General features: G+C 31.1%; 1 protein-coding gene across 6 annotated transcripts in view; it reads right to left on the reverse strand.

Annotated features, from left to right (window-relative positions):
- Nucleotides 1-27,987, reverse strand: part of Dgkb (diacylglycerol kinase beta) — a 575,876-nt gene that overhangs the window by 136,802 nt on the left and 411,087 nt on the right. For all 6 annotated transcript variants that reach the window (XM_076863035.1, XM_076863026.1, XM_076863017.1 and 3 more), the window contains 2 exons: nucleotides 14,004-14,094; nucleotides 7,193-7,388 (listed from right to left, as the gene is read on the reverse strand). In XM_076863035.1, coding sequence (XP_076719150.1) covers nucleotides 7,193-7,388; nucleotides 14,004-14,094 — 287 coding nt within the window. The remainder of the gene's footprint in view (nucleotides 1-7,192; nucleotides 7,389-14,003; nucleotides 14,095-27,987) is intronic.

The following is a 27,987-nucleotide window of genomic DNA, read 5'->3' on the forward strand; positions in this document are numbered from 1 at the left end:
TCACCAATATCAGACATGTACATGTACAGAAAATGACATGTTAAAACATTTGTATTTTCCATCCTGCTCTGAAGTTACAATAAAATCAATTGTTAGAAATGTGCAATGGCTCAGGATAGCATTTGGCATTTTGAAAACAAAGAAGGTATTCTGCCTTCAATGCCATATAAGCTAAACAGTTTGGGGTTTAATTAAAAGCCCTAAGAAAATGAATCCTTTTTCTTGGTCCCTTGCACCTATTAGATTGACTGATAAATCATATACTTTTCAAAATGCAACTGTTACACAAAGCACATTTTTTGCACATTTTTCCAGATTCATTTATTCAGCCATTCTTATCTTTTTAGATTTTACCCATTTTTGTTTTCAGGAGTGAAACCTAAAGGGCAGTGATTTCATTTATGTTTTAGAAAACAGAACTTTCCTATTTAAATAATTATCTATTATTTTCAATACAAAATGACCTCACAGCCATACCAATTCTACCACAAGAAGTTCTAGAATTCTACCAGATGTCAGATTTTGGTTTTAGAATCATATTTAATATATGATTTTTTAAAATTGGACTGTTAAATTAGAGAAAAAGGGAGAATAATAATGGCCTTAAAAGCATAAAGTTATTTTATACAGCTTCAGAAGCAACATAAGAGTATTCTAAAAATTGTCCTCCACTATTTTTAGTTGTCCCTAAATATTAATTTATTCATATTTATGGCTTCTGCTTTTAAAGTTCCCAGAGGTTAACATTTTGTGCGAAGTTTTTACAGTACTATGACAAGTAGAAATTTCAAAAATGCTTCTTGATAACATTATATGCTTTATCACATAGCTAGACCAAAGATTATACCTGGTCCTATATTTTTATTATATTTTTATGTAAAAGAATTGTCTGTGTTACAATTTACTTTTGTTACTGATTTATAAACTTTAAAGGCATACTTACATTAAGAATTATGAGTTACATAACATTAAGACACCCAGATATATCATGTAATCTTAATTGCAAGCAGCAATTCTGATATTGAGATAGATTTATTAAGCATATATTGATTATTTGATTGTCCATTTCTGAAATTTTTCAAAAGAGGCAATTGAAAAGCATATGATTAGGAACTCATTTGGAATTATCCTAAAGGTTACTAGGTAGCAAATGTTTGAATATACTTATTTTCAACTAATGCAATTATCTTGGTATTAGAATATGCACATATTTTTGTGAAATGAAACATCTCAAATACCATGATCTTTTTTTCAACAATTTAACATCCAGGTATAATAATGCTGCATGAAATTCTTTTCTTGTTTCTAAATTTAATTGATTTAATCACTGAATTTAAATGCTTGGAAATTGTTCTGCTTGCTGGGGTTTGAATGCCAAATACATCATCTACAGTTCTAAAATGAATATTGCATTTATATTTAGACAACTTAAAACACTGCCTTCTAAGTTACCCTAAATAACCCATAGAAATATCTGGAAAAATTGGTAATAATAGACAACAAGTGTCCATTACCATAAACTTTCTGATATACCTAACTTCTGAAAGGTATTGCAAGTAACAGTTTTACTATTTAAATGATTTTTGTGCAATTATCCAGTTAATATAGTGTACAACACACATAGATTAATTTCACCTCTTCCAGAGATCATCACCCTCATTTTCAATATGAAGATATTGAAATTATGCATGGTATTACTCTTCAGAGATAAAAGGAAATTCAAATTTTGTCAAACTTTGCAGACATTCTCTAGTTCATTCTCCTTGATCAATTTGGTTTGGATTGATTTGTTTTGGTTTGTTTGTCTTCCTAATTTCTGGAAATTAAAAAAAAAAAACTGTAATGATAAAGCCATTTGATGTAGAGATACTCTGATATCTCATCAGATAGATAAAAAATAAACAGGGATATAGTCTTCTATGGAAACACAGTGCTCCAAGAAATTAAGGTGTGATAAAGACAGGTTTGGTATAAAGTATCTAGAAATCAATAGGTAGTAAATTTTATGCAAGTAGACGACAAAGAATAAAAATAGTTTTTATACTAAGTAGTCATGCTTGGAGATGTGTCAAAGATAAAAGGTGGTTGAAGTTGCCTGTTTCAGTTTTCTAAACTTTAATCTGTTTTGTCCCCCCTTCATAATTTTTGCCACATGTAATTACTTCCTATGTTATTATTTACTTCTAATTGTTTTACTCTATTTTCAGTTAAATGAATTTAGGTCAAATGAAAAATTGCAATTACCATTATAAATAATAATTTAAAACAGCATTGCTAACAGAAAGAAGACAACTATAATAGTAAGTATATATGAAACTAGTAAACTTTAAAGTATTTGTGTACCTGCTAAACCATCTCAATTTTCGTGAATGAGTGCTTGATGGGCTTTGATAAATTCTGACCAAATAAAAAAAATAGGGTTGTTAAATGTGAATGAAATTACTGAAAATTTCCTGGATGACATAATATGTTAATCAGTTTTTAAGATAAACTTTCATGTGACAAGTACCTGGCTAGCTATACTATGTGCAGGGTAGACAGACATCTACTTAATGAGGTTTCAAGCAGGAAGTCCAGCTGCTCTTGGCAGCATCTCCCTTAGCTTCTGGCAAATGCTTGAAACTCTATGGTTTGAATGTAATTACTTCTGCTCAGTCATTTTCAAACTTTTTAAAGCAGTCAACATCTTTTGTTTAAACAAATGAAGTAATATTTTAAAAACAAGTAAATAAAAGAGAAAATCAAAATTTTATTTGTACAAATACATTTCAGAGGTTCAAGTTGTTAGCATTTTCAGTTAGTTGAGGGAATAATAGGACGATTTTGATGAAGTCAGTTGCAATGTTACAGCCATCCTACCTTTCTTAGATTTCTACATTTTATTTTGGTTACATGGTATTGGGACTATCCTGATGCAGATATATAATTAAGTAGATGAACTTTTTGCATCTTACTTGGTCACATTCTGATTCCATTACTAGAAAGTGTAAGAGTTTAACTTGACCATTCAAAGATTCATCAATTAGAACTAAAATAGATCACATTCCTTGAAAGGTCCTCACTTTTGGTTAAAAAACAGTTTTCATATATTTGTTGATCAGGGTAGGGAAGAAAAGAAGTACTTTGGATTAGACAAAGGGGAATGAAGGGAAGGGAATGGGAATGGGAATAGGAGATAGTAGAATGATTTGGACATAACTTTCCTATGTGCATGTATTTGGACATAACTTTCCTATGTCCAATGTAATTCTGTATCATGTATAACTAGAGTGAGAAGTTATATTTCATATATGTATAACATGTCAAAATACATTATATTATCATATATAATTAATAAGAACAAATTAAAAAATTAAAAAATTTTAAAAGTAGTTTTCAAAGGTGCTTTTGTAATTCAAAGTTTTCAAAGGTGGCTTTTGTAATCTAAAGTTTTCTACTTTAGTTAACAGAAATTTATTATATAATGTTACTTCTGCCTGGTTCATATTCTTTTAAAGTTTAAATTAATAGGATTTATTTTATTCTGCATAAAGACCTAAAATTTTTAATTTCATGCCTGGCTCCTTAGCCACAGTTGTGAATATGTTTAAATCAAATTTTCTCTGACTAAAGCATGCTTGTGATATACTTTAGTATAACCATATTATTGGAGCTAGTTAATTAATGCAATTTCTTTATGAGCAAAAATGCTACTAAAAAGGATCTTTGTTTTCATTTAAAATATTGGTGTTGTAACCTTGTTTTCAATTCTGCTGGTTGGTATGTGCTGTTTTGTTCTTGTGCCAAAAAAATGTGTCTGAATTTGCTGGTCTTTTAGTTCCACTGGGTTCACTTACACTATGGTGGTAACATGTCCATTTGTAGCATTTTTCTCATTAAATATGGAAAGGCATGTTCTTTTAAATGACCACTGAAGAGTTATAGACTTTCCAATCAATGCCACAGTTATTTATTTATATGTGTGTGTGTGTACACAAATGTATATGTGTGCCATGTATATTTGTCTTTATCTCCTTCAATCCATCTATTTCTCTCTCTCTCTCTCTCTCTCTTTCTTTCTCTCTCTCTCTCTCCCTCTCTCCCCCCTTTCATTCTACTCCTTTTTCTAACTAGAGAGAAGAAAGAAGCAGAGAAAGAGGAAAGCCAGAGAAAGCTGATTTTGTCTGGTAACACAAGTTAATCATTTGAGAATAGTATGTAATGTGTTTTTATAGAATATAACATAGGGTATTTTTTTATTAAAGACTTTTTTCTTGTTTCAAAATACGGCCATGTTTGACCCAAGTTTTTATAGAGCTGCTGAAGAATTACAGTTGTAACTCAATGGAACACAGTATGAAAAATAATGTTTTAGCTAGAGGCCTTTATTTCTTTAATGCAAATACCTCTACCTCCATGTGCAATTATTCATTTATACATTAATGTGAAGAAATTTATTAGACATCTTTCTGAGGTTAATTTAGAAGAGGGGGAGGTAAAGATGAACTCAGCAACTAAAAGACCTGGGAAAGATTAAATATTAAGGCTGGGAGCATTGTAAATCAACTTGGCTTACGTTACAGATTTACTTAAAGACTATGCTATCTTTATATAATACACTTACTATACTTATAAACACACACACACACACACACACACACACACACAAACACACACACACACAGAAAATCCCTACTGATTTAGATGAATGTGAGCATAAATATGTTTCAGAATTGAGTCCAAATACTTTAGTATATTTCAATGAAATGATAATATAATGCAATGAGTTACTTATAATTTTATTCAACCTTGAATTAAGTCAACAGTATAATTTGCAACAAATAAATTTATTGACTAAAAATGTTATAATTATGTGAATATCTTCAAAGATTGCAAGCTAGTGAATTGTTCAGGAGTCCCAGATCACACATACTTGAAGATATTGAGGATATGATGAACCAAATTTAATCTTGCACCTTTGGTCTATGAAATTTATTTAAATAAATTTAAAATATAGTGTACACATTTTATTAATATCAATCTGTTTATTAATAAAATAACTTACCTCTATCACATGAATTTAGTTATATGCTTCTTCCCCCACCACACAGAAATACTTTCTAAAGTTTAGGGGGGGAAGTTTCCATTCCAAAATATAGTAAAAAATTAGTTGCAATTTGTGATAAATTTTTAAAGAGTCATACAATGACCTTCAAAAACTATACACTTACAAAAATGTATTCCTTACTCACAACCCAGGATGTTCCCACTTTCCTCTTTCTCAGTGTGTATGGGAACTTAGATCTAATAGTTCCACATTAGAAAAAAAAAGGCAGAAATGGAATAGAGAGGTTTTCCTACATTTTTGGCAGTAAGAATCAATGATAATAGCTGTGACTGGTTTGTCTGGGCTTTATTTCAATCATACATTCTTGAAAAAAAATCATATAAATATCAGGGTTAGTGAGACTAGGCCAACAGAACCTCAGAGTTAGTGAGACCAGGCCAATAGAATCTCAGCTCTGTGCAGGGCTTTACGCACATATGTCCATAGAGATGTTTGTTTGGATAGAGTACAGCCCTGTTTCTTAGACACTTCCAGTGGATGAATGTAGGCAGCTGAGCCACTGGGAATCAATTTGGACACATATCTGTAATGTGTACAAGCAAAGGGTCTGCCTAATATTGTAATGTAGTGGTCAAATAGAAAAATAAACCAACAATATTTTTGTATATATTATTTTATATGTGCATAGTACAAAATATTTGTAAAGAAAGAGGGAGTGAATATATATATATATATATATATATATATATATATATATATATATATATAAACATAATAGTGCAATCTGTGGATTCAAAAGAAAAATTCATAATTTGGTCTTAGCATGTTTCTTAGGCTAATTCTAATTTTCAGAAAATTTTAAACATTTTTAAACTCTACTAATCTTTAAGATGATATTTAAATATGAATACAATGTTAATGTCAATATCTTCTAAAAACTAATCATCATATTTATTTCCTACTTACTATTAATTCATATAGGGCAAGCCTCTCAATTTTTCTAGGTATGTCTCCTTTAAAGTGCTATTTTCTCCATATTTTCATATAGTTATATTGCATTCTGAGTATAAACTATTCTAATTGATTTTTTTAAATCTTGCTTATACTGAATTCCATAAATATTCACTATTACTTCTACATTTCAGAGGCATTAAACTTCTAGTCATTGGCAGGTCTTAATAACCATTTCCTTCTAGAGCATACTCAACTCTTTCTCCATCTATCCTTGTCCCTCCCATCATGATACTGAATTCTGTATAACAGAAGTCATTGCCTATTGCAAACACCTAAATTAATTACCAGTTACCCCCCCTCACAAAAAAAACATAGAGCTATTTACTACCACAAGTCCACCAACTACCTTCAAATTTTATTTATTTCTTTACTTTGACAATGTGGTCTTATTTCTAAGGCAATCAGTGGTAGTAGGTAAACTGTAGAAGGTAAAAAGAAACATCATATACATTCATTTTATTGATTTTTTTAAATTCCTATAGATTTTACGAACAAAGATATTACTTTGTTTATAAAATTTACCAAGAAAAAATAGATGTCACATCCCACTGTGAAATATATTACAGTGGAGTTGAAAATTCTTCCCCATAGTCATTGTATCCTATTTTATTAGTATTTGCTCTTTGTTTCCCAGGTGTCCTGTTACTAACTCTATGGAAAAATAATAGCAGATAGTCATGATTTATTGTAGAACATTGAAACATTCCCTGATATATGGTTCTTAGAACAACAGTTTAATGTAAGACAGTTCAGTATCACAGCCTGACTGAAGAAAGACAAGAACAAAACCTCTTAGGATACAACCTTAGAAATGCCTAAACTAGGTCCTTGTTAAATTCATACATCCTGACCATTCCAAAAGAGCTAATGAATAACCTATCCTGTTTTACTATCCATTACATATATAGCACACATTTTAATTTTTGTGGGAAAAACCCTAATCAAAGAATGAGAACAAAGAAGGAAAATATTCAGAAGCCATTGTGTAATTTAGTAAAACTTGGGTATGTGATACTATGAAAAATACTACTGCATAAATATATACATTTTAGTGCAATGAAAAACTCTTTAAAGGTAGCCTTTGAATTCAGATTAACAAGCAATTTGACAGTTAGTTGTCAGGAACCTTACCTTGACTTGCAAACTTCAACTCTTTGGCATCCGTGAGTGTGGTCCTTTTGTCAGACCCTTTCTTCTCTATCCGTCGATGGCTTCTTCTTTTCTTAGACTCTCCCCAGAGGTTGGATCCTCCATGCATGCTTGGTATATTCAAAATAGCAATTCCTTCCAGAGAGATGTTTATTAAATCAATCTGTACGCCATCACACTGGGAAAAAAAAAAAAGGAACATAGACTGGAATATAATTTATCTTTCTTTGATTTTTTCCTTATCTTTAAATAAGGGCTTTTAAATTCACAATTGTACCTTTTCTAAATAAGCTTTTCAAGAATATCTAAATGCTTATCATAAATATCAACATAAAAGATAAATCAGTCACTAGCATTAACCGATTATCACTAATAATCCTTAAAAAATGATCAAATTAAATCACTACAAAACTTCCTAGAGAAACATGTTTAGTGTCTACAAATGTGTATCCAGCTGCAAATTTCCAGTATGTTACAAGGAGGTTGATTGTAGTCAAATCTGAAGAAGAAATTTTAATGATTGTCACCTGACACCTATTCAGAACATATTGTAACACATTGATGGGCACTATTCGAGGAAAATAAAGAAATAGAATTCTTGAATCATGGCTTACATCTTTAAAACAAAATAAAACAAAACAAACAATAACAACAACAAAAAAGAATAAAGTGTTTTAAAGGGAAAGTAAAGTCCAAAGCAGTAATTCTCAACCACTCTGGAGTGACCAAGAATGGTATCTTGGTCTAGATTAAGTTCTAAGCAGAACATCAAAGGCAACTGGAAGTCCAGTTGTCCAAATGAATATAGAGGTCCAGGAAGATCAAGTAAGGGAAATGACAAGAACAGCAGTAAAAGGAAACTTCAAACCACTCTATTATGGTAATGGCTGCTAAAAACCCCAATTAATTAGCCAGAGTTTTTGTTTGGGGCCTGGTGACAAAAAACCCTGCTGAATATAAAAAGTGTGGACAGTTCTTTGCTGTATTCAGTGTTCACTTTTTAATTTTTTGAACATTTTGATCATTTCCTCTGATGGACATGTGTGGAGAATAACAGGGCCATTGTCTAATGTTTGAATGACTATGTATTAATTGAGATGCTGTAGGTTTTCTAAAATGGTAGTTAATACAAATATATCCCAGAAATTATTCTCCCATTTTCAAATACAAGTCAATATGAGTAAAGATATAGATACATAACTCTGTTTAAAAAAACTTTGTTAGGAATAAGAATTTTATAAATTGAAGCAAATCTGCAGTGGGATTAGTTCATTTGCCATGTCTTATAAAAAAAATAATAATCATCGCTACTAACTTCCTCATTTCTCATAGCAATCAAAACTTTTAGACTTACAAGAGGTAATGCTCCACCAAAATGACAACAAAACACAACCTTCTCTTTTACATTAACTTCATCACACTGACTCTAGAACTGCTTCTTGTTCACCAAAAAATAAAAGCTGTGAAATAAAGCAACATTTTGAGCCTAGTTGGCAGAGATAGAAACAAATTCTAGAAAAAGTGCCAAGTTTTCATTCCATTTGTTTCAAGGAGGGTGAAACCAATATCCAAATGATGACTTTTTTTTTTTCCCTCAGAAATAAGTGATTTTCCCTCCTTTTCATGTATTAAATTAAGATGATTTCTTTTTACTAAAGAATTCTGCTCATGTGTATACTCACTTACCGCTATATATTCTAGATAAACAGATATTAATTTCATAATTAAAAGTAATCTTGTGTAAATACCCTGCAGGCCTCAATGAATCAAACACATACTGTGTGTCAGGCCTCCCACTGACTTCAAGTGGAATGTACTGGCTGGATAATTAGATAGTACATATTTTTTAACCTTATTTGCATGCATATTATATCTTTTGCACACTGACAAGCAGCAGTAACAACAAAAGTCAGATTACCACAGGGAATTCCCACAAAGAAGTCTTCATTCCTTATAATTTGCAGCCTAAATTAAAATAATTTGATCTTTGACAAGGATGAAATGTCAAGCAGAAGGGGGTCCTCTACAAGCCACGGCCTGTGGCTTCTGAAATCTGCCTAATTTATGTCAGTCACTTCTTAATACATATTTAAGTATTACACGAAAAAGATGATAAATATGCAATCTGACACCTTTGGTATTTCCCTGCTGTTAATTTATAAAGGTCTGGCTTCCCCCAAACTGACTAAAATCATTTAAATAACAGAAGAATTGTGAAATAAGCTGGAGTTGGGGCCTGGCTTCCATTTTCACTCAATATTGAACACAGCAGGTAATACACTAAGACAATTATTTGACTAGGCCTTAGAACCCCACTGTGACAAGTGACTTTCAGAATTAGTGAAGGAGGATTCCTTTGTTCATCTGCAGAAAAGGAGAGCATGCTGCAAATAGGCTTTTTTTTTTTCTTTTAATTGAACTAGTGGAGTTACATGTGACAGTGGAAAAACATCAGTGTATACTATTATTCATGTTTGCACTATTCAGAGTCATGTCAATTGTCGTTTTAAGGAAACAGTGGGCTGTTCTCTAAGAAGTGAAAAAAAAAATTCTTAAGGAGTTGCAAAGAAAAAGAGCTGTTGAAGAACACTGATGCTATTTGGGAGCAGGACAACGTATTTAAATAAATTGCAATTTATTGATACTTTGTTCCCACTAGTTCTTGACCCTAGGTAACCTTCCTCTGTTTGCTTTAATGTTATGTTGGTTAAACTGGAAATTTTCAGTGCTATTCCTGATAGAGACCACCAAATGTAGCACACCAGTTGAATACAGGAAAATAAAAGCTGAGGTGAAGGCTATGAAATATAAACAAGTGATAATATTGTGTCAGATAATATTTTCATATGCTTTGAATATTTATGATTTCTAAAAAGGTAGCTACAGAGGAAAGAATATAAAAGCTTAAACGCTAACAGCCTCAGTTAGACAAAAAATTCTGAATATTTTCATTGTGCACGAAAAGGTATTAACATATAGAACTGTGGGAGCTATTTATAGAGTTCAATGCTATGATGCCATTGTCTACTCTTCTTCATTTTAAAATGAAAGACCTTATTCTAAAACAAGTTACCTAAAGGAAAAGAATATTTCAAAAATATTTTTGTCAATGTATATTAATCCTAGTTTATAAATGTTGGAGAGCTATAACTTTTGATAGATAATTTGATGAGATTAATTAAACGTTAATGATAGATTGTAAATCTTTTATGTAATGAGTTTGACTCTGTACCTGTATCAGATAAAATTATTAGTAAGTTTACTCACTAAAACATTAAAAAAACTGCTTTATAGATAATCTTAGTATTAGGACCCATAGAGTAAAAGCCATACTGGGAAAGAGCCTTGTTGACTTTAAGAATTCTGTTTTCCAGTTTATGGGAAAACAAAAATCTCATCTTTCAAATTCTGAGAACTTGGGCTAGGGATGTGGCTTGATGGTAGAGTGCTTGCCTAGCATGTGTGAGGTTCTAGATTCAATTCTCAGCACCACATAAAAATGAATAAATAAAATAAAGGTATTGCGTCCTTCTACAATAAATAAATAAGTAAATAAATAAAAATTCTGATAACTTATTTTGTGAACCTGATATTCTTTTTGTCATTTGTTAATTCCTGAGATTAAATTTGTAGAAGTACTTACTCATTGTGATAAATCTCAGCATTTTTGGATGAAAATTCTTGACTTTAGAATTTACCATCCTTCTTAGGCTCATTAACAACCAAGTCTGAACTACTGGAAGAATGTGTTTTCTTATTCTCTTTTCAGCTTTTTCTGCTACATGGGGCAAAATGAAAACTATGATCTTTATAGTTTAATTGTAGACGCAGACCTGAGATATTAAAGTATATATCCACTCCTTCTCCCAAATATTTAAATGCAAACTTCACTTTTAAAATGTATTCTTGTGGACTGTGGTTGCAGCTCAGTTGTAGAGCACTTGTCTAGTGTATGTGAGGCACTGGGTTTGATTCTCAGCACCACATAAAATAAATATATAAATAAAATAAAGGTATTGTGTCCATCCACAACTAAAAAAAAAAGTATTGTTTTAATTTTAAAGTGTTTAATTTTATCTATTTTTCTTCTATAATACAACTTGAAATTATTAAAATTAAAATCTCTACATTATAGGTTATATATATGTATATATAAATTATATTTGTTTATAAGTGTAAATTATATATATTTCTAATATTTTCTTGATTTTAAAAATTTTAGCAGCAGCAACAACATGATTCTTATTTCTCTTAAATTATTGAATAAGATGTTTAACTCTACAATAGAGATATAATAGTGTGTCTCTAATTCACAGTGTTTTGAAGAAGAATAAATCAGGTAATGCATATGTGTTGCTTAGCACAAGGCATGGGGTAATATTAATAAATTTTAGATATTATTATCAACTACTGTTCCATGATATTTATTTCCTCTCAAACATTTGTCCCCTTTTGAAGGAGACAAAATCTGATCTGATCTATATGAAAGAGGAATGTGGTATAAAAAGAGCCACAAAAAATGGCTTGTTTTTGAAGAAGCTGCCAATAAAACATACATTCATTGCTTGAGGTTCTGTTGTTACTAAAGTGGTTTATTCCCTGTTATATATTTTTCAAACCATAGTTGGTATGATATTTAGGCCACATAGGAAGCAATAGCAAGCAGAATCAAATTTCCGAATGGCTGTTTTTGTTCTATTTAATTATGAAGTAACCTTGAGGGTAGAAAGGCTTATTCTGCTAATATGATAGACTGGATTCATTAAAATGTGAGCAGAGAGGCAGATTTGGCATTGATATCTATCCACATGTGTATATATTTGTGTGCAAGCACACACACACGCACACACACACACAACTCTCAAGATATGAAGCAATATAATGGAAAGTGCATACTGTGCTGATTGATTTGTAAATACCACTGTAGTGTTTCCCAGAACAAGCCAGTAATGCTAAGCCAGAAAGTTGGCCATGGAAAATATGCACAATCACAACTATAAGAAAAATAACTTAGCTCTAATTGTCCAAATTTCTTTGAGTGTCTTCTAAATAGTTTTTCTATAAGATGTAAAAAGTTCTATAGAACAAAATCACTCACTTTTATCATTGTATAGAACTTTAAAGATCAATGTTTTCCACATTTTATTCAAATATCTTTTGCTATATGATACAACTTTTTTTTTTCTTGACCACTTTTTACTTTATAACACATGTAACATTGCTTTATTTATTGAAAGTTTTTCAAGGGAGAAGATGAGGGAAAGAAAGGATAAGAAGATGCAGAAGGGTTTGGGCTCTCTAAATGTGTTCAACTAGAGCCATACTTTTAATTTTTTTTTCTTTATTTTTGGCTTCTGCTACAGATTTTCTTGAACATAGGTTTCTGAGAAAAATAAATGCTCAAAACCTATTGTATAAAGCAACTTTATAAAAATAGTAATGCTGAATGTAAAGGGAAATTGCAATTTTTACAATAAATACATGACACATATATAACTGTACTTAAAAACATATATGGCGTAAATTGCTATATATATATTAGATTGTTTATTATTAAAATATACAATCTGTGCTATGTTTTCATTCATAATTGTATCCATTTGATGAATATATACAGATATATTATTATAAATAGTAATCACAGAAAGTCCACATTGAGCCCAAATTCTTTACTTTCTGTGATCAAACTACTTTCTAAGGTTATGATCTCATCCAGTTATGAAGGGTTCTCCCCATTCTATAAAACATATAGTATTACTTCTAATGCTTCACCTTATTTTCTAGTCATGATGAGAAAAAAGTACAAAGAGTTTTCTCGGGGAATAATGCCATTTTGATATTATTACTAATAACATCAAATTATAAAGTTAGGACAATGATGAGCCTAGCCGGGCCATTATGAACCTATGTGATCCATCACTTCTGTTTACTAACCTATTACCTGAATGTTTGCCACTAATGGTTTAAGTATTAGCAGTTTATGAATTTATTTTTAAAATGAAGAGTATCAAAGCCAATATTTCTGGATTCCTAAGAGATAATTATTTTTCATGTTTCATTATTTGGTTACTTTGTTTTTGTCCTTGCCATTTATTAAAATGCAACTTTCAATTTTCCTTTATCCTTAAAATCTCTCAACGTGTCATTTTCTTTAAAATATGTCTCCAAAATTTTGAGTCCTAAGGTGTCTATATATTTTTGGTAGACCTATGTGCTCCAAGTCTTTTTAAAGTGTGTCTTGTCTTATTATCTTTGCTCTTTTTCTTGGCATTTTCACTTCCTATACTTGTAACGGGGAAATGGCAACCATGGGAACTGAGAAAACCTAGTTAATGAATGGGAATGGAATGGGAAAGTATACTTTTTAACGTTGATTCATGAAAGTAAGTACAATTTTTTGTGAACTATGTTTTAAAGGTTATGAAATATTGAAACTTGAAAATACTAAGATTTTTTTATATATTACAACTTTTTCTTTCATTTTCATCCACGACTTTTATATCTTTTCGCTCTACACTCTCTATGCCCACTAACTTCACTAATTTCCATAGTTGTGTTCTACTTCTCATCTTTTTATATTATATTAAAACAACTTGAACCCACATTTAACTTTATTCTAATATTTCAAATTATGCTACTTTCTTTAGAGTGGCATAAATGACATTTTAGCAACTTGAATAAATGGAAGGGGGTTGCTTAAATTATATTTCATCCTGTGAGCTACACACAAACATGTGAACAACAAAACACAAGCCATTCCATACTATTATAAAAGGGAATTAATTTTCCTTACTTCTATTTCTACAGATTCATGGAGCTTCTTGCAGGTGGCTGAGAAAGTTTCAGATGTGCCAAACTCAAAATACCAAAATTTGTTCTTCATTCTGAAAAAAAAAAAAAAATAAAGAAAGAAGCAGCTCAGACAATTATCAATAACAGAAAAGTATTTTTTGTTTTTTTTTAATGGCCTAACTTTGTCTTGCAATACAAGTAATAAAAAAGGTTTGAAACATATGACATCCAAAATGTAATAAATGATCACATAATTTTCAAAGCTTAAATGTTGGTGTCAAATTGTGTGATAGTCCCTTAGGGGATTACAGGAATGGGTTGATCTGAGAGATTCACGTATATCTTTAACTTTTCTAACTGTTGGTTGATTAGATTTCTAAAAATGTTTTAGTGCTTATGGTTTTCTGTTTTAGGTAACTTGATTTAGGAACTAACCATTCTATAATCATAAAGAGAAACAAACATTTTCCCATTTCATGTGAAAAGATAAAGTGTAAGCATGCTACATGGGCATGGTTATGAATTCATTAGAAATAGGCATGAATAGATAGCATATTATTAAGAAAAATAATGGTGATCCATAAAGCTAATATTTAGTAATTTAGAGATAACCATTAATTTTTAAGACATTATTCTTTCTCATATTTCAGTAGCAGGATAAAACAAGGAAGAAATAATAATATCAATATAACAAAAGTTGCAAAGAAAATATAGTTTAAAATATTTCAGTATTTAATCTTTTTTTAGGTATTTAATCTTAATGTAATATCATGCAATTTTTTCTCCCATGACCCAATGATATTCTCTTTAGCTCTTTGCTCACTTAATGTAAGTTTACAAAGTTGACTATATTTTTATACTATCCATATTGTACTTAAAAATTCATTCTTGTAAAAAAAATAGACAGTTTTGAATTATACATATTTCTTATATGGTGTCATGCCCTCAATTAGAAAAAATGCAGGTAAATTGACCTACACATCTTCACATACAAAATCAAAACAGAAACTTCTGTTTAGTATTTGAATATCTCTCACATCAAACTATTTTGTGTGACCTATAAATATCGATATCTGTCTCTTCCATTAGAATGCAAAATGTTTTGATAATTAAAAAGATATTTGGCAAGGGAGTTTTGTACTTGATTCAATGCTGTTATTGGTTAGGAAAATGGTGTGAAATCCAATAGAGTGGTTAGTAATCTTCTGTTAAGTAGAGTTTATGACATGAAATTATAAACTATAAAAGTAATTTTATTTATCTACACATATTCAATAATATCTAGGTTTATACTAGGTTTTATTTCCATACAAAATTGTCACAAGCCCTTCTTGTATCAGCCACATTCAGGTCAGTAATCTGAAGATCAAAACAGGTTTCAGATTTCATTGAATTCTGGTACCATGAAACATTATTATTTTCCAGATAATATTTTTCTTATTTAAAGCCTGATTGTATACAATAGATATGCTTTTATAAGTTGACATACTTGCTGAAGTTATGTAAAATTAAAAACATTTTCCTTTGATTTATCATTGTGATAAAAATGGACATCATTTTATAAGTTAAGAAGAAATTGTTGGTCTGAGATGGTCTCAAGACATTTTTCGTGGTTGTTCTAATTTTAACATTTTTGTGTTTATCTTTTCTCTAGATCTTCATTTGTTCATTCATGAGAACATTCACTTCCATATGCTATAGTGTCAAGTTCTAAAGATACACATAAAGGTGCAATTATTTTTTGTTCTCAGTGAATGAAAAATGAGGTAAAATTATAGGCATATTAGATAATATTTTAAAAATTAATTAGTTAAATGAATATGTGCAAAAAATAATGTGAGCACACTTTGATAATTCAACTAATTTTGCTTTAGGGAATGCAAAAAAAATCTTTAAAGGAAAAACTTATGCTTTAATGGATAAGTTAGTAGAAGCAAATAGAGAAGGCAAAAGAAAGAGATAAGTTCTGAGTGTCATATCAGTGCAGTATGATGTGAGAGTATGCTGAGTATGGATGGACAAGTGCAGTGAGGTGTGTCTCAGAACATGTATGCCACAGAAAAAGGTTAGATTCGATCTTGTATATTAAAATAAGATGAATAAGAGGCTGACAAGTTTATCAGCATTGGACTGATATGGCCAGCTTTATTTTATAGATAAATACGTCTAGTAGAAAAGAAAAAATGGTCTGGAATGTTGAAATGCTGTTGGTGTTGACAGAAACGTTGCTATTGGAATAATCCAAATGAAATATCATAGGAGGCCTAAACTAAGTGACAAGGGAAATGGAGAAGAGAGTCTCAATTCAATAGACATAAATGAGGTAGAATCAATAAGAACTGGTAATATTGGGTTACACTTAGATTTATGCCATACCTAGGTTATCTCTGAATGTACTTATGGGAATAACAGAGTATTTCTCTGGAATAAAAAGAGCCATGGGATCATATTTTGACAGGTTCTATGATCTAATGTATATTGTATTACAGTTGGAAATTAAATATACAGATGAGGCTTTCAGGTGCATAGAAATGATTATACCCTATATTTTCCATTCTGCCTATCAAAATTCATCATAGTTTAATTTAGGGCAATGTGGGACTTTGATCTGCTAACCAAGATTTACTCACTTTAACAAATACATCAGAAGAAATAGAAATTCTGAGAATTTACATTCAGCCTTTATTCACAATATTAGTTAGCATTACTGCTCATGTGCAAAAGCTACTTTAAATTCTCCATTATTACAACCATTTTATGTTTCACTTAGATAAATATATAGAGGTAATAAAAAGCACATAGAGTCAGATTCCACATGACAAATTAAAGGCTGTTAAATTTTATTTTTTCAACCAAACTGGTCTTTAGGTTGTAGAAATGCAAAAAAAAAAAAGCCATTTAAGCATGTATGCTGTCTATTTTTATGACTCACATTATAAAATGATCCAAATAATTCAAACTCAAAAATTTGTCAGAGAAAACAAATGTGGACTTTAAGCATGTGGTAAATGGGCATTAACCCATTGTGAAATGGTCACACCAAAATCAAATTCATTGTATTCATGGGCAGATTTTATGACTTCAAGCAAGATGACAAATGCCCCAAAAAGTCCAAAAAAAGTTATCCATGCAATTATAATTTAATTGACATATTAAATCCTGTTCAATGAATTTAATTGTAAACCTACAGGTTCCAGTTTAATATTCAGAGTGCTTGGCTAGCAGATGTTCATGTTAAAATGAAAAAAATTAGCTCCCATTTCCAGGCATTTTGTTACTAATTTTACTTCTATTATATATCCTCAGAGAAATGTGAACTATCAGAGATTTTCCTCAAGCAAAATCATTTTTGTCATTATAAAATTTAGTTAATATTTAGTTCTACAAGTTTTTAATTTTCAAATAGAAAATTTGATTTCTAGCCATATATATATTTTTTTCCTTTGAATATTTCTTTCTAGTTCATTGCTTTTTGTTTCAGCTTTCATGTGTTTGGTAACAACAATGCCACAAACATAAAATAGAACATTAAGTACCAGTGCTTTTCTCAAAAGAATACAAAAAAACTTAATTATATATGAATCTTATTTCTAACAAAGATGCATCATGAAGAGGGAAATGCCATTACTTCATTTATTTTATGTAGCAAGCTCTATGTCATAAACACACAGAAGTTTTTAATTCAGTGAAATTACTCTTAAAGGTCATCTTTTTATCTTACAGAGGTTTTTAAGTTATTTTTATGTATTTATGGGGATACAGAAGATACAAGCCGATCATTTAACATGTATGAAACTGAAAAGTCTTCTGTAAGACATCTTCATCCCTTTTCAAGCATCCTGAACTCAGTGATTCTAACTAAATTGCATGGATAACATACTCAACAAATGAAAAAAATAAATCCTTTTTGATCTTTGGTTTTCAAATGAAAGCAAAATCATAATGTCCTAGGTAAAAACCAATAAATATTTTACTTATTAAGGATGTTTCAAAATCCTATCTTTTTCATTGTTTTTGTTTTACTTTTGTCTTATTACTATCATATTTTAGTAGTCACTTCAAAACTGGGAATAATTTTCTAATAGTAAGTCTTAATCTTAACAATTTGATGGCATAGCTTTGAAGCATAGTAGGGATTTGAACTTGACTAACATTGCTGGTGTTGGGACTTGCAGTAATGTCAACTTATTGTAACAGTGTTTTTAAAAATGATATATTTATGTCATAGAATCAGTTCAGTTTTATTCACTTTTCATTGCCAAGAAATATTACACTAAACATTAGTTGTAGAACTACTCATTTATTCCTAAATGTAGTGAAATATTACTTTTAAAAATACATTACAGGGGCTGGGGATGTGGCTCAAGTGGTAGTGCGCTCGCCTGGCATGCGTGCGGCCCGGGTTCGATTCTCAGCACCACATACAAACAAAGATGTTGTGTCCGCCGATAACTAAAAAATAAATATTAAAAAATTCTCTTTCTCTCTCTCTCCTCTCTCACTCTCTCTTTAAAAAAAAATACATTACAAGGAAAATAGAAGAGCTCCTGGGGGAACTGATTTTACCAGTGAAAGAGCAGTGTTGGAAAGATGCAACTCATCTAAGGAAAAGCACTTGCAAAGTAGCTGTGACAAGCAGAATGCTTGCAGGGCCACGGGCCCTGTCAGTGCAAGGTCAGTCCAGGAGTAATGAAGGGGCATGTTGTAGCTTATGTTTTCCATCACTTTGTGAAGTCTCCTGGGCAAACAAATGTCATCTGTAGAGACTAAGGTAATAGGTATTTGTTAACAAGAAGGACCTGACCCAACTCAGATAAATTTACCAATTTAATTATTTCTTTTGATTGGCAACTACAAAAATCACAAATAAATAGTTATGGATAAAGTTGTTGTAAGTACAAAATGATGGAATGAATGGGAACTTTTAGTCAAATTTATTTTAAAAAATAGCATCAAATATTTAAGTATATAGGTGTTACATATTTGATTGTAGAAACGTGAGATTACAACATAATGAGAGCAACCAAGAAATCATCCATGTGAATGTGCCAGGGAGGAAAGTGACCCTATGTTTTAATATCATTATAAGTTATGTAAAGAACTCCATTTCATTTAAACTCTCTTAACTCATGAATTTTGTTGTTGTTCTTGTTCACAGAATTGCATGTCTCTTATAATACAGAATGATCCTTCTGATATTATTTCATAGGGAAGAAACACTGCTATGATGAGTACAATGGGGCTATTTTATATTTACGCCAAAGAAAACAAACATTTTTCATGCTTCCATACAATGGATAGAGCTATACATTTTTTTAAATGACATATAAAAAATGCTTGTATCTAATGCTCATTCATAAGGTGTGATTGTTAAACCCAGAGAGACAATGAAACAATCTTTAGAAACTTCAGACAGAATCATATAATACTTTATCTTAGTATGTTTTTTAAAAAAAGATGGATATTCTAAAAATACAATTTTTAACTTGAATTACTTTCACAAGAATAAAAAAACTTTCTCAACTGTATGAAAATATGAAAATATTCAATCAAAAATCAAATATTTTTTCAGTTATTTAAAAAATTGGTTATATCAAGGTTTTATGCATAAGAATTTTCTCCCCATTATTTATAACATAAATGTTCTCTTTTTCTCACCTTTTTATTGCACAATATATCTAATTAATTGAATGAAAATGAAAAAGTACAAAAGCAGCAGTGTTGCCACATTACAGTCTGTACTGAATAGGTACATGCATATAGTAAATTCCTAAGAGCAGTGATAAATTTATAATTATACAAAATGTAAAATGAATGTTAAAGAATGTTTAAACAATGATCACGTATGTTTAGAACCAAATATCTTTCAATAGTAATCATATCTTCACTGTTAAAATAAATTTTTCATAATAATAAAAGTTTCTTTAGGAAAATGTTAGGAAGATTGAACAACATTTGTGGTAGCAATAATTAAAGCTGTTACTGAACATGGCACTGTCTCAGGTAAGCTTGTGGGTCATAGTAGTGATTCTCCTAATATTTTATAGAAAGTACCAAAATTTAAATACAATAATGATTGCAGCATCACCAGAAGCTTTTTCCTAGACTATAAAGAAAATGTTTTTGATTAGACAGGTCATCATTAGATGACAACTTTGTTCCTTTTTCTATTTAAGGGTTTTTATTTCCTTCTCCTGAAGCAAACCCTCTAAATATGACAGTATAATCTAGAGCTGATGAATGGTACCTGAAGAGAGCATACTGTTGGCTTCTGGGAAAGATTTCCTTCCTGGTAGAGACACACATGCAGAGTGGAAGCTCTCCCATCCTTTACCATTTTTGTGTGTTGTCAGGAAAGGATATTATAATTGGAGATGGAGCAAACATTTTGTTACCATGAATGGGCAAGCAAGGGAAACCAAGAGATGTTGGCAAAATGGAAGGTAATTTGGTTTTCTGTGTAGTTCAATATTATGAATGTGATATCTTGAGTCATGGAATTGTGCATCTGAATCCACAGAAAGGAATATCACCACCATCTCTCTATTTTAAGTGTATATAATTTTTTTTTGGGGGGGGGGACAAGGGATTGAACTCAGGGGCAGTCAGCCACTGAGCCACATCCCCAGCCCTATTTTGTATTTTATTTAGAGACGGGGTCTCACAGAGTTGCTTAGCACCTCCCTTTTGCTGAGTCTGGCTTTGAACTCTCCATCCTCCTGCCTCAGCCTTCAGAGCTGTTGGGATTACAGGTTGTGCACCACCACGCCTGAATTAAGTGTATAAATTTTATAGTTGATCACATTGAGCAGGTGGATAAGAGCCTGATCAGTTTTAGGTGCCACAATTCAATTATGTTTCTACATTTACCAAAAGGAGGATGAGACTCTGGACTATGTATAATACATCACCAAGATATTGTTCAATGGTAGACCTGCTGTAAAGTCCATATATCCTTCCTAAGCAACAGAAACACTAGCTGGATAATGGCAATTGAATATATTGAGTTAGAACATGAAATATCTGCTTACAACATTCACTTTCTATCTACCAATTGACTTTCTTGAAATACCTGGTGATTTCCCTGATAATTTTCTTTCCTCTCTCTCTCTCTCCCAGCTCTTTCTTTCCCTCCCTGTTTTATTTGTTTTTAGAGAACACACTGCCAATCATCTGGAATAAGAATATAAAGTGTGTTAGTTTTAATACAGTTCAACATGTATTTCAGAAGCACATACTGAGTTTCAGGGAAGCACAGTACACGTAGACATGCAAAGCAGTTTCAACCTAGGGAGTTTAAAACAATTTTTTCTGTTTGTTTGTTTGTTTTTTCAGTACTGGCAATTGAATCCAGGGGCACTTAACCATTACGCCACCTCTCCAACACTTTTTAATTTTTTTTTCATTTTTTATTTTGAGAAAGGGTTTTGCTAAGTTATTTAGGGTCTCACCTAATTGTTCAGGCTGGCCTTGAACTTACAATCCTCTTGCCTCAGCCTCCAGAGTTGCTAAGAGTACAGGCATGTGCCACCATGCCCAGCAATTCCACATATATATTTTTGAAAAACACATACACTTTCATCACTGAAAGTCCAACTGATATTTTTCTATTATCCTAAATGTAATAAGATAATTTTTTTTCTTTTCTTTTTTTTTTTGTTCTAAATGTTTATTTTTTTATTGGTTGTTCAAAACATTACAAAGCTCTTGACATATCATATTTCATACATTTGATTCAAGTGGGTTATGAACTCCCATTTTGATTTTAAATTATTGATTTAAAATTATCTTATTACATTATCTAAATGTAATAAGATAATTTTAAATCAATAATTTTGTCATAGAATATATTTTGCCCTGCTGTATTTTTGTCTGTGTCTCCTAAGGTTTAGATGCTATATTTTGTAAAACTTGCAAAAATGAAGAAAAATTACACTTCTCTAGCTCCTTCACACATTATATTCCTTACCTATATTCTGTGAAAATTGCCTCAGCTTTACAACTTACAAAAATACTTCTAATAAAAGTTGTTTCCATTCCCTGAAAATTAGTTAAGTGCTTTACCTTTTTTTCTCTTCACATATCAGCAGTCTTTTTCCAATTCTGTAATAAGAAGCAAAACTCTACATTTTGCAAATGCTGTTCACTTTAAAACTTCTCTGACATTAGAACTAAAAAAGGAAATTCTTTCTCTTCCAGTATTATAGAGGAGTTCTATAAACATTAATTATCTTGCAAAAAAAAAAACAAAAAAAAAAAACGATAAGGGGTAGGAATCAGACTACTTGAGTTATATTGGCAATATTAATATTTTAATCAAATTGAAGAATTACTTGGTCCAACATATGAATCAGTAGATCCATTATTATTTAGATTACATTTTTTGTCACTGATTTACATCTTGAGGGACCCAGATGACTCCCTGAAACATCATGATCTTCTTTTGTTTCTAGTCACGATGCTATAATTTATACAAAATATCTAGGCTGACTTATACATGAACTAATTGACAGATATAAGCAACATCATTTGGGAATTAATCATTGTGCCAGTACTCCAAGTGCATGTAGATAATTTTAAGATAGACGTGAAGGAAACAATTCCTCTCTTTTTCTCTCCAGTACCTTTTGTTTTATTTTAAAAACATGCTAGTATATACTACTTTCTCCTGTTTGAAATTATGCCCATATCAGCAGATAGTAAATGGAGATTAATCTCAAACTGAAGTAGTTTTCTAAGAAGAAGCTATTTTCAATATACATCACCATCAACAAACTACCAAAACACTAGATTTTATTATATTAAAACAATAGTAACATGTTGCATTGATTTCTAGGATTTAAATGAAACAACATCTTTACTTTTCCACTGAGTCATAACCAAGTGTTTATAAAAATAGAACTACAATCTGAAACTAGATCCAGCATTGAAGTTGTCATATTCTGAATATTGTTACATATTTATGGTCACCCATTCAGCCCAATGACTCATTTAAAGTTGTTTCCTGTTCTGAACAGATTACAAAGATTAGAGAAACTATCCTATTGTACTTTGGTCTACCTATTAAATAGAAAATAGAATCTCCGAGATGCTCATTTTAGTGGGTGGTCACATATTCTCAAAATAAATCATAATGTATATTCTTATATAATGTAAGAGTTAATTATTATGAACTCATGATACCACTTATGTGAGCAGGACCTTTATTTCCTATTTTCTAAAAATTAGAAGCTAGTCATTTCAGACACAGGAAAACAAAAGGTAACTTCCTTAAAAATATGAAAGACCAAAGAAAAAATGCATATTAATGTTTCTTAATTATTAAATATTAATGTTTCTCATTAATATTATTAATGAATGATTAAAGTAAAGTTTTTGTCCTCATATTGATCACAGCAATTAGTTATCTAAATGTAAGAAGAAATTGCCTGTTATCACTCAGAAATAATGAATCACTCTCCCCTTTGTCATTCTTAGAAGAGAATGTACATACCTTAGAACACACTCCCCATGCATAAAACCAAACTGTTAATTTAATCAATTGCTGGAATACTTTTTATAATAAATGGCAATTATATATGTAATTACCTTATCATTGAATACAACACAAATGTTTAGTGAGCACAAATTCTTCCTATTCCTCTATGCTTCCTTCTATATAGTGGAACTAGATGGTTTCTCCCTTTTGGAGGTAAATCTCTTGTTTTATTCCCTTGAATCAGGACTAGCTTGTGGTTTAAAGGAAAACCCAGCCTCCAGCTCATCTACCAATGTACTGCAGTGGAAGAACTGCTCAACTAATCCACAGAAATATGAGAACAAAGTGATTGCTGCCTATCGCCAGTAAGTTTTGGTGTAGTATGCTCTGTAAGTACGGAGAAAAGAGAAGAAAACTTAGTACATAACACACAGTGTGCTAAGCACAATATAAAAAAAGTCACCAAGAGCTTCCACAAACTACCTTCCAGGATAGTGGGAAAGACAGCATTCTCCAAATATTCACATGTATATAATATAATTACTATAGTAATAAATGAAAATGGAAAAAGTGAAATAGTTGATGAGACATTACGATTACTTTTAAAAAGTACATTTCCATCACCAGTGATTCTAAGCAGAAATACCCTGTGGTAAAAAGGAACAGATACCCCAAATCCACTGAAAAAAAGGCCCTCAAGCCTGGATGAGGAGCCTTAGCTTACTGAGAAATAAGATCACACTGGCAGGAAAGGGCCAGATATTTACAGTATGGCCTATTTGTCTTATGAATGATATTATTAGAAGCAGTGCTTGTATGAAAAAAAAACATAGAAAAATTTGTGTTTCATTGTGTATGTCTTCTATTTTTTATTTTTTTATTTTTATTTTTTATTTTTTGAGGCAATTACTTGCTTCATGAGCATTCTGGAAATGGCAGCAAAATATGCTCCTAAAAAATCCACTGAGGCAGCACTTGAATTTCATTATTAATCTTTTTTTTATATTCAAACCCTCAGAGTTTGAAACTAAATAACCTAAATAAATCTAATAATGAAAATGAATTAAACAAAATGAGCTTTGGTGACTGTGATTGTATTTGTCTTTTCAACAAATAGATTTTACACAGAATATGATGGGAAAGTTGAAAATAGTAATATAACCAGGCAAAGCAACAAGTTTCTATTGTATGGATTGACTCTCTGCTATGCAGTCATAAACTTTACTAATTTAGTATATCATCACGAGTGTGCAAAACATAAAAAGGGTGATGAAAATTTTCAAACTCTTGTTCATATAAAAGGAGAGTGTCAAATAAAAAAAAATCTATCAATTATTTTCAAGCAGATAAAAACTAGTAAAGTACTTCTATTGACAACAATGTCTTACTTTTTGAGTTCTAAAGATACAAACACCCACTAACAATTCTGTTGTTCCCTTCCTTTATTAGGTTCATAATATAATTACTGCCCAGAAGAACAGTCAAGTGACCAGAAGGAGGAGGCAGGCAGTGATTACTCATTTAAACAATAACCTCTTAAAACAGGCAAGAAGAAAAACAAAATTTAAAAAAAGAAAGAAAGAAAAGAAAAATTCTGAATTCTTTTTGTTACGTTCAATCATCACAATAGAGTAATTTTCTCTCATCATCTGTAAATCTATCATCTTGCTAATGCTATGTAAAATCATTTTCATTGTAGCACATAATATATATTAATAAGCTACTAGACTTTTTCTAATATTCTACTTTCCTTTCCACTTTAGATTTAACAATCATATAATAATCACTGTTCTGCTTGCGAATGAATCATATGCAATAGTAAGGAAATAGCTAAGAGGGAGATGCCGCCCATGAGAGATTTAATCATAGGAAATGGCTGACTTTTTATTTCCAATAACCATCTGCACTCATGGTAAATCAGGTGCTAATGAAGCTCAGGCCCAGACTGCACAGGAGCATAAATCTCAAGAACCAAAAGTCATGGAGCAACAGACATCAGAAAAACAGAATTTTCTAAGGAAATGTACCAGGATTATCATACAGAAGGTCACCATCTGCAAATGTGTCACATAAATGAATATATTTGGTAGTTGTAATGGCACTTTATGATACTGGCTGTAAACATTAAAACTCTACATTATTTTTTGAAACATCACTTTCAAATATTATGATCATTTGTGGTTTTATATCACCTCTTAGACAGTCAACATCTTGAGGGTAGGAGCTCTCCATGCCAGTGTAAATTTATCTCCTACATAGTACTTTGCACTTATAAGGACTCAGGATCTGGAGAATAATGATGGGAATAAACCTATTTATTCTGGAATCCTACTTTAAGAGCAAGAAAATACTGCAGATTTTTTTTTTTTCTCAAGTGAGTGAAGAAGCCAAATCTAAATTGGGCAGAATCTGTACCACATGGGGAGTTTAATTCAATCAACATGACTATTTTCTAAGAGTTTTTGTCTCTCTGTTATCTATAATCCTCAGCTTCATGTGCTGCTCAGCCACTGTTACATTGTCAGCCATTTACAAATAATCCAAAAGCAGGGACCTGAAATCATAGGTAAAGCTGAGATGTGGGATCTCTATTAACATTTGAAACAGCCTAAGTTCCATAGCACATAATTTGCCCCATTTTCCCCACTGGTTTCCATGTGTGCAGAAATCCCAGTGTAATGCCCAAAAGGTTCTTCTCTCACTTTTGTAAAAAATAGATTTGAAGGCACTAAAACAAAACCTAATTGCTAGAGCCAATTATTCTGTAAATAGCTTTTATAATTACCTGAGGTAGATACTTCAAGCACTAGTTGGTAATTTTCCATGGATCATGGACACAAGGAGAGTTTGACTATAGTCATGAACCCTCTTTTCTGAAATATATACTTGACATATAGGGATAGGATTATGCCTAAAATTTCAGGAGTTTACAGTCCTGAAATCTGTGCATAGCACCCAGGACTATGTAATTCCACATCAAAAGTTGTGACTATAGCTGTGTTATCAAAATTGAGAATGAGTAAAGATCTTAGATGATAGCATAAATTACAAACTTTGATACAGAATATTATTTTCTTCTTTTTCAAAGTTACTTTATGAGGTTAAATCATAAATACAATTTCAAATTGTGTTTTCATATAGCTCTGTGTGAAATAAAATGATAATTCTTTTCATTTAAAACTGAGAAGATACATTTATCATTTAATGTATATGTGGACATGATATATAGAATTATATTCAGATAATGTTCTAGAGTACTAGTAAGAATTCACAAAATTAGAGTTGTTTATATTTGATGAGTGGGACTCAGAGGTTAGAGGCTAGTTAGTCCACACTTCTGCCTCAGGAAAATTTACGTGGCTGTATCCTAAATATGTTGACATTTGATCTATAAGAAACTTACTTCCAGTTAGGACAATGACCATTTATATATACATATATATTTATTCATATCTCTTCCTTTCTTCTTTTTCATTTATCTTAATGCATGACAAAGAACTGACCAATCTTTGTTTCATAATTTAAATTATTTTATCTGAAGCCAAATCTAATCTCTTTCAATTCAACACAGATAACATGAACTGAGAAGTGACTTTGCAGCATGTGATATTACATATTAGGCGTATTTTAAGATTAAAAAATAGTATTAAAATGGATGTTAGTAAAAACCAAATATTACATTTGAATTTAGAGTTTTCTTCAAAGATAGCTTATTATATTAAAGATGGTATAAAATTCTTCAAAAACAAATTGTGAAGAAAAGTTTGGTTTATGTTACAGCATGTAACGCAAGAGTATCATAACTTATGACAACAAGTAACAGATGAGTCCAAGAAACACCTGCTGAAGCAGCACTCTCACAGGCATCTGCATCCTTGGGACTTGGCTCCTACTTGTTTTGTGACATCTTTACCATTATGAGAAAGATTTATAAAAAGAAGTAAAGAAGGTTCAAAATTTGTTTTTCAATTTATTCTGTACACTTAATTGTTTGCCTAAAGTTTCAGTTTCAGTTCTTTTCTTTTTTGGAACTGGGGGGGGGTCAAACCCAGGACTTTGAGAATGCAAGGCAGACACTTTGCCACTGAGCTATATTCCAGCCCTCAGTTTCAGTTCAGTAACTAAAATGCTACTTTCACCAAAACTCATTTCCTAAAATAGAATTTTTTTCTTGCCTTACTAAAAAATTTCATAAAAAGGAAAGGGAAGGAGGGCAACTTCACTACGCATTTGTCACCCAGGACTTCTTTATTCTTGCTGCATGTTTTGTCCAAATGGTCTGACTCCTCCAAGTCGTAGATGAGGAAGAGAGAGTAGGATAGCTCTTATCTGATTTGTACTGTGGTAGAAAACTTCCACTAGCATTTTCTAGTTATGCTATATTTTTAAAATTAACTTTCCTCTTGGGCCTTTGCTTTCAATCTTCAGAGATTATTTCCTCTGCCATCGTATTTCACCCTAACACAAGGGATCTCTCTCTCATTCTCATGCAGTCTCCTGATGTGGT

Source organism: Callospermophilus lateralis, chromosome 1 (genome assembly GCF_048772815.1).
Source record: "Callospermophilus lateralis isolate mCalLat2 chromosome 1, mCalLat2.hap1, whole genome shotgun sequence".
NCBI classification, from domain to species: Eukaryota; Metazoa; Chordata; class Mammalia; order Rodentia; family Sciuridae; genus Callospermophilus; species Callospermophilus lateralis.